Source organism: Solea senegalensis, linkage group LG7, assembly GCF_019176455.1.
Source record: "Solea senegalensis isolate Sse05_10M linkage group LG7, IFAPA_SoseM_1, whole genome shotgun sequence".
In the NCBI taxonomy this organism is placed as follows: Eukaryota; Metazoa; Chordata; class Actinopteri; order Pleuronectiformes; family Soleidae; genus Solea; species Solea senegalensis.
Window position 1 is genome coordinate 19,471,151 of NC_058027.1, and position 13,230 is coordinate 19,484,380.

General features: G+C 40.7%; 1 protein-coding gene across 1 annotated transcript in view; it reads left to right on the plus strand.

Annotated features, from left to right (window-relative positions):
• The first annotated feature begins 551 nt into the window (after positions 1-551).
• Positions 552-13,230, plus strand: part of LOC122772635 (usherin-like) — a 111,561-nt gene continuing 98,882 nt past the window's right edge. Inside the window, exons 1-5 of the mRNA XM_044030822.1 lie at positions 552-856; positions 1,340-2,031; positions 2,507-2,721; positions 2,827-3,036; positions 5,943-6,111. Of these exons, the coding sequence (XP_043886757.1) occupies positions 1,558-2,031; positions 2,507-2,721; positions 2,827-3,036; positions 5,943-6,111 (1,068 nt within the window). The 5' untranslated portion in view covers positions 552-856; positions 1,340-1,557. The remainder of the gene's footprint in view (positions 857-1,339; positions 2,032-2,506; positions 2,722-2,826; positions 3,037-5,942; positions 6,112-13,230) is intronic.

Consider the following 13,230-nt stretch of genomic DNA (forward strand, 5'->3'; position numbering starts at 1 on the left):
AGAAGGGGCCTCCCAAATCAAATTCAGCTGAGGGCCCCATAATGGTTTGTGCCGGCCCTGCCTTTTATGTTTTTTTTTGTTGGTGAACTGACATTTACACGTGCACTCTGCTTTCTTCGCTTTGACTTTTTGTGCCGTCTTAGATTTGGTGATCCTCACGTTAAGTAGACTACATAAATAATTACCTATGCTGCCCACATGGTCTCTGAGTGGACGGTGAAGATCTCCGTTGCCTAGCGACGATGGAAGCTTTGCTCTGTTTCCTCTCTAAGAGCCTCTTGAATGAAATCCAGACGCATATGGGGTAAAAGAACAGGCGGACGGAGGTAATTATTGAAGACACACATTGATACCCCGCGCTGTCATGGACAGTATTTGTGTGTGTGTGTGTGTGTGTGTGTGTGTGTGTTGCTGTGTTGTTGTTTGTTCTCGCTCAGGTTGAGCTGAAGTTTCACTTAACTTGCTCTTCACCTGCGCAATCTGCGTCTGCGTGACTTTTTTTTTTTTGTACCCCGTGTATCCTGCTGCTGCTGCCGCGAGCGCTGCTGACGGCCAGATGGTGGCTCGAGCTAATCTCTTTAGCACCGCGCGCGCAGCACGTTCTGAATGAGTGAGCTTCAGGCACAGAGAGAGAGAAAGAAGAGAGGAGAACGAGGGGAGCTTTGTCAAGTTGAGTTGTGTGTGGATTGTGAACAGCGACAACAACTCCAGTCATGTTTGCAGAGGATTATTGTTGGTGCTGCGTCTGCGATGGCTGCTGCTGACCCACAGGTGTGTGGACACAAACCAGGTGATGGCGTGTTTTTCATGCCACAGCAACAAGTTGTGTGTCTGTGATGTGGATAGAGAGCAACAGGTAAACCAATAATGTTGTAATATCTGCATAGATTTACACATTTGTATCTGGACTTTCCCTTTGTTGTTGTTATGAAGGGCATTGTCGCTGAGCAGGTGTGTGTCATTCAGCTCACTAAACTGCGGCTCTCTCCTGTGCCTCTAAATGTGAAATTGATGCTGATAAGTATTGTAATGAAGAGAGCTTCGGCCTAAGCCTCAATTTCCAAGCAACTGGTGTGAAAAAGCTGGATATAAACCTGAAAGCCGGAGACCAGAGGAGAAAAAAGGGAGGACATGTTTAATTCAATAGAAAATGAAGAAAAGAGGAAAGCAATGTAACAGTATCAATTGAACTGTACCTCCATCAGGCTGTACATGATAGTGTAGGCTTTGGTTTGGGAATAGCCTGCATGGCATTTCACTCTCCTCAGATTTGTCATGTGTTGGATTTTGGTCTGACCACGTCTCTCTCTTTCTCTCCTCTCCTCTTCTCCCTTTCTAGATTGTGAAATCCTACCTATCATGTGAAGGCTTTGGTTGTGGTGTGTGTGTGTGGTACAGTGTAACAGGGAGCTAAACTTTGTAGATAAAAATGTCCCTGTAACCCTGGAACCATGACAGTCATCACTTATTCAAGAACTCCTGGAGGATTTTCAAAAGAAATCTAGGTTCTTGAAAATCACTTCGCTCCCCACCAGGAATGTTCCAGAATACCTATCCATGATTCAAGACCCTTTGACCATGCTGGAAACCTCAGAGAATCTGGTTTTAGAGTCTTGTCTCATCAAAGAGCAGGGATGGATGACGGGAAAGGCAGAGCGGGAAGCCAGCGGAGGAGGGAAGAGAGTGACATTGCATAAGAAGAGGCGAACGTGGGGCAGGGGGATAACGAAGAGAGGTGGTAGAGACGAGAGCGGGGATATTAGAAAACATTCGAACGAAAGAGGTAAAACTGGGATGAAAGAAAAGGACGAGGAGAAGCCAGACGTGACCGGGATTCAGTTCGCCACAGACGCATGTGATTTTAAAATTATGAGGGACAGGAAGAGCTGGCCCAACTTTCTGTGGATGTTCCTCCTGAGAAGGTTTACAGAAGAACAGGCCAAGAGAGAGGGACGTGTCACCAGGATGAGGTGGTTCCTCTGCGCGCTGCTCCTCTTCCTCAGCCTGTGTCTAACACCTGCTTCATCACAGGTGAGTGGGGTCGTTGGGGTCATCAACATAACAATCATGTGAGTTGTTATGTTGTCCAGAACCTAACAGAAGTCCATTTTTAGCACTACCATGACCTGAATGACTGAGAACCTTCACAGACAACTACTCAAAGACAATATACCAGTTTTCAATCAATTATTTCATCACTACCATACCTTAATAATAAGTCCAAGTTTTCCATTAGCTACAGCGGACTGAAAGTAACGGAGCTGCTTTACATTTTAGTAGAAGTGATGCAATGATTTCTGGGATAGTTTGGGCTCGGAACGCCCATTGGACCCTTTTACTGCTTGGATGAAAGTAATCAGTTTTCAAATGCAAAGTCTTCAAAGTCCCTGAACTGAGAGCTAGAGTCGGCCTGCGTTATAAAATATAGAATAACATTTTTCCTGGCTTTACCAAATTGTTCAAATGGAATAAATGAATATATGCAACCTTCTTCTTGATTTTACAGGGACATTTCCCACAGATGGAGAACATCGCCGCTTTCAAACCCGTGTTCACGTCTCCGCCTCGATTCACCTGTGGCGTTCCAGAGCGCAGCAGTTACTGCCAGTCACCTTCCTCCCACGCTGAGCTCCTGACGTGTTATCAGGCCTTCTGCATCCAGGAGTGCCCTCATAGATCCTCCACACCTCCGTACGCCTCACTGCTGCTCCCCTCACACAGGTGGGAAGATCAAGCTAGTTCTAATTATACAGCACGCAACAGTCTATGTAGAACATGTGTCTCTTGAACATGAAATATGAACACATTTCATCTGCATTCCATCAGGGCTCCCTGTGTAATTGACGACAGTAACGACACTCCTCCCGGGACGCCAACAGAGACTGGACCTGCTATTGATTCAGAGCCGGTTCCTGGCAGCATTTTGTTTCAGCCGGCCCAAAATGGATGTCTGGTCTCTCCCCCTTCACAAAGACTGGGAGCGTTGGGTTCACTCACCCTGGTGTTGTGGATAAAACCAAGCCTTCCAGGAGAGATGTAAGTCATGTCTTTTGTAGTGTCCAAAAAATTAGATCACTGTTTCACACAGTGTCAAATGTCTCGGGTCACAATTCATCATTTTGCTGTTTGAACTCCACTGCTCACATACAAGACAACACATGATTCACAAACATAAGCACCGCAGCTACCTTGGGAAATGTAAATATCTGGAGCTATATATTGATTTAGTTGATGCACATTTAATTTTAAAGTTTTCATTTATTTAAATGGAGTTATTTAAATTATCAATCATATTTTAGCTGCTTATTGTGAGTTGATATAACTGTGTTCAATTGGCAGATAATATCTTCCACACTGATCACAGGCTGCTTCACTTATTGAATTATTGAAGCAAAACAATATCATGGCAGATTTCTTACCTTAGATTGTGATGTCACATGGCAAATATGGCTCCTTGTTCTAATATCAGACTTAATCTCGCTGAAGAAGTGATGGATTAATTATCCATAACGTTTGTGTGTGACAGTAGTTTGGTGTTAGAACAGGGTCAGAAATGGTAAATGTTCTGTATTTTGTATTATGGATGACTGAAATGCTGTAATTGTGTACAAACAAAAATTAGCTTTATCACCACGCAAATAACGGGCAGAAAAGTCTCAGCTGTCGTGGATGTTTCTGCAACGCTGTCAATCACAAAATGGTTCCACCTCAAAGACAGTTCCTCCAATCATGGTCGACAATCGCATCTGCGGCACAGTCAGGAGTCAGGAGCAACGTGAGGTTAAGGAATTGAACCCTCAGCCTTCCAGTTGCCCTACCACTGAAACACCATCGACCAATATAATTAAGAGCTGAGTGACAGCTGAAATGCTGCGCTACACATACGAATTTGCTCAGTAGTTGTGGTGGTCGGTGTAGAGTGGAACTGAGGACACATGAACCAGCTTCCTGCTGGCTCATGTTTAGTCAGATATCCTCTCTCGTATGATATTGAATATGATCTTCAAGAAAGTGATATTGATCTAACGACATGAAGCAGGTCATGTCCGGTCAGGTCAGCGTCACAATCAGGGAAACGTACTGGCTGTCATGTCCCACTTAGACATGTTGTCGTGTGTACATAAGGGGATGAGAGTGGACTGATACGCTCCATAGGACTGAGAGGGTGCAGAGTTTCACACACTCGGATCCGCTTGCAGTCTCACACACACACACACACACACACACGTACAAGGCTTTGCCTGAGAAAACTCTTAGTAGCATTTCCATTTGTTTTAATGTGTGAACAAAAACATTCTGTTTTCTATGATTATGTGTTAGTGAAGCTTAGGGCTGCAAATCATTGCCAGCTATTTTAATGATTGATTAAATGTGTTGAGTTTTTTTTCTCTAATTTTAACTTCTTACTTCTGACTAGTTCTGGTTTTCTTTGCTCCTTTATGACAGTAAAGGGAATACTTTTGTTTTGTGACCAAAATAAAATTGAAATTATTTCAAGCTTGTAGTTCTCAGCTCTAAACACGTAGCACAATCACACTTTAAAAATTCACTTTAGTACCACAAGGCAATGTACAAATAATTACTTTGGTTTATTGTATAATATCAACATTTACATACTTAGCATGTACTAAAAATATAGAGAATACAGAATTCTTGATGGTCTGCTTTTGTATTCTGGATGTTCATGTACATTTTTACTGTCACGTTTAACCCCGCAAAATTGAATCTGGTCTTTTTTGATCAAATCTGGTCTTTTTATTTGGCTCTGTGCTTTTTGTTTTGTGAGACTGTGTGGATTCAGATGACTGACGCGTCGTCTTGTCTTGCTCTGCCGAACACGACACCTGTATGTCTGAATGCATGTGAATGGAAGTAATATCTCTCTCCCTCGCTCTCTATCTGTGGCTGTCACTGGCCATCAGTCTTTTGTTGTCGAGGCGATCGTGGCTGCCATCAAAGACGCCAGATGAAAGGAGGTCTCTGTCCCTCACCTCTGTCCATCTTTCCTCACCCCTCTCTCCCTCACAGACCGCTCCTCGTCTGAACAATGAACAGCTTCGGACACCTGTTCCTACGCACCATAGTTTTTACGATATAGTGGCAGGATTTCTACAAACTAGCAATGCAGTTGTTTACATTATTTGAGGGTTACCGTGGTTTTTCTTCAATGTAAGAAAGTACATGTCCGTGTCAAGATCATCAGAGGCAATGAGAAGCATTTTAGCATTTCCCAACTGCTATTAAAGCCCTTAACCAGACTGACCACCTGTGAGCTGAGATGTGACCATAAAATTTTAGATTTAAGGCAAAACTATACTGGAAACCTGAAAAAAGGCAAAATACTTAATGGATAATATCTCACAGACCACTGAAAATATTTCTTTTTCTTTTTAAAGGAACCTTTAAGGGTTAAAGTGTAAGATTTTTACTGCAACCACTCTTGTCATTCTTAATAAGAAAAATGCTCTAGATCAAATGATTAAAAAAACACACTCTAATACAACTAATAAGAAGCATTGTCAGTACAGTAAATTATGTTAACTTACCTTTTTTGTCTGAGTGTATCTCTTTGTTTCTCCCCACAGACACGCTCACACACTCATGCATGTGCGGACATACAGCACATACATTACCATGCATACATCTACCTGTGATTTATGAGGTATAATGCTCCGGGTTCATAAAAGCCATGATTTCCCATAAAATGTCAGTGACGGTGGTTAATATGACACGTGGAGGGTGTGCGAGTCTGTCTACACCAAGTGCAGCAGCAAAAACCAAGCAGTCATGTAAAATATTAACATTCTATGTGTAAATGTCAGACTGTGTGTCGCGGCACCAGGTGTTTGGAGTCCTAGCTTCATTCAGTGTTTTTTTGAGTTATGTTACAGCAGCTCCTTACTGTCACATCTTATGTAATTGTGTTTAATTGTTTCCCTCAGGATGCTGCTGGAGAAGAGCGCAGGAGAGCAGCTGATCTTTTGTGTGACGGTGTCTGAGCAGGCTGTCACTCTACGACACGGTGAGCCCAGAGGTGGGACAACGCAGACCGTCCGCTTCAGAACGGAGGGCAGACTTGCACTGGAGAGATGGACGCACCTTGTTTTACAGGTAAGAAATCTTAAAGATGTGAAGATCTCTATTTGTTGGAGATCACTGGGTCAAGGTGTTTCCAACCTTGGTCAGGCTTATGGAATTCGATTTATGTCAATATTATCAAACAACACTTTCCATGAAACACTTTATATGAGTTGAACAAACAAAATCAAAATACACATATTGCAGGTAAAATATCGATCAAAAATCGATGGAAAATATTGTATTTTATTTGTTTGAAAATACACTTTTGTTTGCAATGATTGGACATTTTTCTTTTTTTGTTTGCAATTCTGTCCATGGGCTGGTCTTAGGAAACTGCCTGCTGATTGGCTACAGCGGGATAATGGGGCTACGTTAAGAGATGCCCCATCCACGTCCATACATAGTTCATGCACTCTGTTTTTACGGACCTTTGGTTTTCTTCAGTTAGATACAGATATCGTGATGTATCACACATCGTATAGTGAGGTACCCTGTAATTCCGCCTCCTAGTTGTGCCACACTTATATGTTGGTTTAATTTCATTGGTGGAAGTGTTTGTAGTAGATTATTATTGTCAGATTCTTGTCAAATTTAGTTGGTGATACATTCACTTTCAGTATGAGGAAGAAAGGATGGTGATAAAATCCACTTATTTTATTTTACATCTTATAACTGCATCTGTTTATGTTCATGTTGGAGGGATTGCCAAATGTAGTGATGAAGCGGGATGTCAATTTCTGTGCTCTATTCCCATGGTTTGCTCTTTCCTTTTCTCCTAAGCACCATTTGACCCAAGTGGTACCTGAATGAGGAATTTTAGAAGGCATCAGAAGTTAGAAACATGAGGCCATGGTGGACAAAAAGACTTTAATTTTCTGTGATCTTTCCAGAATGGCAGCAAGTGAAGTGGAGAGAGTTGAGGCCCTGAATGGATCTGTGTATGTGTGTGTGTGTGTTTTTGGACTGTTGAATAGGATCATGTTACAGATTACTACACTGGACAATCAGCCTCTTTCAGCATCTCTGAATAACACCAGGGCCACTAGAGTGAAAACTTGGTCACTCGTGGTCACATGACTAGTTTTGTAACAAATGATTTTTGTATTATTTCTAATTCCCCTAAAATGTTGTGCTGTGCTGTCAGCTTCAACAGGTGTTTCAAAGTAAAATCCTTCCTGGTGAAGAGAAATTAATTATTCAGATTTATATTATTTATTATTTATTTTAATTGTATTATTTGAAAGCCGGGATAAGGCCTACCTCCCTTTTGTCTACAAACCCTTGTACCTTAACTGGGTGTTTATCTCCTTTTTGTCTTGGTCTTTTGTTTTGTCTTTGATAATGGTGTTTTTATTTGTTGTAACCTCTGCCAAGGATGTTTTGTTTTTTATTGTTAATAATATTATTGATATGTATATGGAGGTGAAATCTGATCACAAATGATCACAGGAGATGCATCCAGGATCCACGTAAATGCTTGGTGTGTGTTCTTGTCTTGTATAAACCATACAGAGTGAGTGAGGAGATTTTGTCTGGTCTTCGCATCTTTAACTCTCTTATGACCATCATGATATCCAGGCCGCCTGGATTTATTAAGATTTTATGGTTGTCGTGAATTGTCAAAAATATTTCAATGAGTGAGAGCTTCTGCCCATTTTTTTCCAAGATAACTTTCACTTCCAATATCTGGCAGTTTTTCAACAGTTTAGGAATTATGGTACTGAGAAGCTGACGCCACAAATGTGTGACGTGCTGGTGAATCTTATCTGTGATTGGACAGTTGTTCCACGGAAGTCCTGAGGACTACCATAATGACAAGTATATGGGCTCAAAGCTCTATTTCTCTGCTTACCGGCATCCATCCAACTTCTACTGCTTTATCCTTCACATGAGGGCCATGGGGTGTAAATTACCAAAATTTGGTCTTACTTTTATTGTGGTAGGTCATCTGTTCAAAATGGATGCTTTTATTTTGAAATGCTAAAATACCGGAAGTAGGAGAAAAAACGAGATAAACGTAGTGCTAATTAAGACTGCGTGCGTTTCAAACGGACCCTCAAGCGCTTTTCGTGGTTTATTTTTGCACTTGGCTGACAACGGCACAAGGTCTGTGTATGTTTTATTTAGTATTATGTGTGTTATGAGTTGTTTTTAATCTTATTTAGTACTTTATAGAGTTTCATGTGAATGTTATGCTAGTAGCATCACTTCATTATTACGTAATTAGCATCATCTTATGTATGATTTCTATTAACTCTTTTACAAGAAAACATATCATTTCAAGTTATTACAGTTGGTTTATATGCACAATTAATCAAGCAACAGTTTTGCAGTTTTGCAAGGTGTATGTTTGGTTAGAAATATTGTACATTTAGCATTGCAGTAGAGGTTGTCCGAAATAGCATTACAACTGAGTTAAAGAAAGAGTTAAAGGGATATAAGTCCTATGTTTATGTGAGTAAAAACATTTTTTATTTCATTTTTTGTCTTCTCACCAGCTCTTACAGTGTTTTCAGGATAACTTAACTGCATGTTTGGAGTTAATTAAGTTTTCAATAAAGCATTCTGAACCATCAGTGTCGGTGACGACAGGATTGGTAACGTAATGATTAAAGGGCTTTTTGAGGATTAAGACTTGGTTTTAGGGTTAGAATTTGATTTAGGTAAGGGTTTGGATTAGCATTTAGTCCTGATGGTTGAGGTAAGGGTAAGGGGCTAGAGAATGCATTGTCTAGTGAGCATCCTCACTTCAAGTGCTGCACAAACGTGTGTGTGTTGTTAATGTGACATGCTGGCTCAGTGGTGTTGATGCCTGGTGCAGTAATGTGACAGTCTAACGTGTTGCTAAATGTACAGCAGTGTTGCTGGTGGCTCCGTTGTTAGTTACAGTTGTGTGTGTACAGTATGTGTCAGTATGTCTCTGCACCCTGTGGCAGACATGTCTATCTATAGTATCTATAGGTGCTCTGCGTGGCATGTAAAATAGCTCGTAGGCACTTTGCTAAAAGTGTTGTGTTATTGTGGCTCGGAGGTGTTTTGTAACTTGTGTGTGTGTGTTATTGTGAATCGGGCTGTCTTTCACGTAACGGTACAGTGACATGATCTGTTTTGACCATTCATAAGACGAACATAATCATCCATGACACTCAACACTATTCACACACTCCCATTCCTATGCATACACACACACACACCTAAATACTCTCTCTCTCTTTCTCTCTCACACACACACACACACACACATTCTCACAGTTCAGCTGTAATTTGTAACAGCCTGTCAGCCACAATACAGACATTACCCTATGAAGGAGCTGGGTAACTTCTCTGACACACACTTGCACACGCGTGCGCACACACACATACACACAAACGTCATCTGTCAGTGGGAAAAGATCAAAACACTGAAAAAGACAGTCAAAAGGAATATGGGTTTCCAAGTGCCACGAGCTGTTCACATACACACACACACACACATGCACGCACTGTGCCAGGAGCAAGGTGCTGTAGGGATGCTGGTGCTCCCTAGGTAATTGTCTTATCTGATTATGGTAACGATGTCGAGAATAGTGGAGGAAAATGTAGCCTGAGGGAGGGAGGGACTGAGAGAGGAGAGGGGGTGGTGGGGGAGTTGGGGCTCAATGAAGTGCAGTGATATCTACGAAGTCAGCCTAATATGAGACTCACCTTGTTGTATGTTTTTTTTCATGTGCTTTTACTGATGAGCTCTGCTACATAGATGAATAAATGTTCAATACTGCTGCTGTGGATGAAAGAAGTGGGTTACAGGGGTTCATTTTAGCTACTGTTTCTGGGCATCTATACAAGTGGAAAATCAAATAGCGTTTTAAGTGGAAATTATTACTTATCCATCTGATATATTGATATCCATCTTCTACTGCTTTATCCTCCACATGAGGGTCACGGGGGGCATGGCAGAAAGGACCTTGCTAACCGTGCTAACCACTACTCCAACTGTGTGACCCTATTGATAAACATATGATTTTTTAATAGTGCTCTGTGCACGGCATGGAAGTGAGAGTGGGATTGGAGCCAGTGTGGAGCATGTTTAAAAAATGGAGAGTGGGTAAATTACAGACAAATTAACACAAGTGGGGAAAAATGAAAAGAAAGAAGAGGAGAAAGGTACAGAGGTTGTGAGTTCAATAGCTTTGAGTGCTGGTGATTGACTGTGTGCCACAGTAGCCATAGGTTTCACTCCTCTTCATGGTAAAGATTAGGGCTGCAACAATTATTCGATTCATCGATTATTAATCAATTACTAAATTACTCATCAACCATTTTGATAATTGATTTATCAGTTATTTTCAATATTTACAACAAATAATCTGTTTTTTCAGCTTCTTAATTGTGAATATGTTTGATTTATTTGCTCCATATGACAAATAAATCATTTTTGGTTTGTGGACATAGCACAACATCATCCTTTCCAGGTTTGATCCAAATTTTTCAAAAATATTCTGACATTTTACAGACCAAACAGTGCTCGATTAATCAAGAAAATAATCAACAGATTCATCGATTATGTTATCATTATCTTGTGTCCCACCCATTAAAAATGTGTTGTAATTAAAATCGTGTGTGGTTATATCATGAGTGCATTGCTATCTCGTGGCACCTAGAAAGAAGTTGGACTTAAGTTTTGAACAACAACCTGGTCTGAAGTTAGTGACACAGTGATTCATTTGAATTGTAAGGACTCATTATTTAGATGGTCATGAGCGCCGTCAATGTTCGTTTGAACCTTCCAGGTTGTGATGACGTCACCTGTGCTGTGACACTAATATCACTAAAACGTGGCGAAAAGAAAACTACAGACTTGTGTAATTTGATGATACTGGATAATATGAAATCAAGCTTTACAGAAAATATTTGCTGCTAAAAAAACAGTTCCACACATACTGTATACACGTTCAGTCCAACCTGAGGCTTTTCTCTCTCTTTCTTCTCTCTCTGCTGTGCCCACAATGATAGGGACAAACTGAAGAGGTGTGTGTGTGTGTGTGTGTGTGTGTACACAGTGTGTGTGTTTGCGTGTGAGTGGTGGTGATGGTGGGGTTGCTGTATGTATGTGTGTGAAGGTGAGGCAAGGTTGTTATGTAGGGGTGAAGCGGACACCTCTATGGTAGCCCTCTGCCTTCTGGCGTCGAAGGCAAAAGGGCAAAAGACTGGCATCAATTACATGGAGTGAGACACAGAAAGGTGTGTGTACTGTACGTGTGGTGGGGTTTGGGGATTGTCTGAATGTACTTTATTTTAAGTATTTTATACTAGTTGTGTAGTCTAATGGTGAAAAAGAGGCCCCATCGATGCAGGGTTAAGGGTCTCATTCCCAGCAGAGCTAAAATGTTTGCAACAAGATGATGCTTTCGATAAAAGGATCGACCAAAGAGGACATGTGATGACAGTAATAGCACGGCTCAGCTCGGCATGGCTCAACTCTACTCTGTTTGGTATCAGATTTTGTTTTATATCCGACACAAACACACAAAGCAGTTATTTCTGGTGTACTGAATCATTAGAATCAGTATAAATATGGCAGAACGGTTGTGATTCGGCTCACGATCTCCAGCTTTCAGCTGTGCTGTCGCTAAATACACCAGACTCCTGTTATATTAGGATTTTAGAAATATCCTTGCTAAATGTTGGAGATTTTTTGTCCTTAAAAAATCCTTCTTTAACTGATCTACAGTTCGGCATTGTTCGGTTTGATTCTTGTGTCGGACGTCGCGCTCATGACTCTTCTGGTATTGATACTCTCTGACCAATCAGTAGCTGGCAAGTCTGTGGACGTCACATTTTAGTATCGGCTCAGGTCACTTGGAACCTCGTCTTACTACAAAAACACCAGGTACTATCACCAATGGAAAAGCAGAAAAAAGAGCTGAGCTGTGCTGAGTCATGCTAGAACTGTATAATGGAAAAGTGCCATTATATTCACCTGCCCCACTGTTTCCCACTAATTATAAAGACTGAAATTTAATATCTTTAAGAGAACATTGACTTATTGTTTTCCGTCATTACTGCATTGTAGCTCAGGCAGCATCATTCAAAGTACTTTCTGCCTTGGCCTTGTGTTTGTCACAGTGTCCTATTCTTATGCTATTGTTTGTTCTAAACATCCTCACAGATCAAGCCAGATCTCATAGTGTCAGCTATATTGTACATACATTTACTAACAAGTATTTCTCTCTCTCCCTCTCTCCCTCTCTCTCCCTCTCTCTCTCTCTCTCTCTCTCTGTGAAATTGTCACTCAGGCTATAATGTTCTTGCATGTGCATTCCCGCCATGGGTTCAGTTAATTATGTGGGAAACTCTGCTGTCTTTTATAGAAACACAGTTTCTATACTGAAGTACAAGTTGCATTTATACAGCAGTTGCTGTTCAGTGTCACAATCCTGCCTTGACGTCCTAAATGATCATTGTGCATTGTCTGATACTAAGATTTCACTGAATATCTTCCTACAATGTCTCACATACATGGAGCGAGCTGTTAGCAGAGATAAGGATGTTTTTATCTGATCGTTTAAACTCCACTTCACTCTGATATCCTTTTTTTTTTCTTTTTTTTGGATATGAGTTTGGCCACTCTGTTTAATCAGGTTGGCTCTTAATATCAGCAGATAAGCAAATGTGTCAGAAATTAAATTATGACGGACAAAGTTGGATCGGTACTTTGATATTCAGGACATAATTAATCACAAACGGTAGACTACATTTTGAATGAATGAATTTGTCAAACTTTATGTATGTTTACTTTTCAGACGGATTAAGGTGGATTTTTAAGGGTTTACAGGAGAATTAAAAACAGCATAGGGTTAATGTTGAATTAAAAATTGTGTCACAAAAATGGCAATGAATGAAATGTAAGATAATAAAAGACTAACTATATTTGAAATATTTAGAATATTCAAATCTGCATATATTTAAAAAAGAAAATATTGAATGAGAAAAAAACTACAATTTAAGCTTAAACCAAATACTTGATACTGTATTTTATTTGGATCTATCTAAACATCTTCTCCTCCTCCTCCTTCATGTGTATGTGACTGCTTTCACAGCAGGATACTGTGTGTGTGTGTGTGTGTGTGCGCGTGCATCTCCCTTCCTCACACTGTCTCATGAATGTCT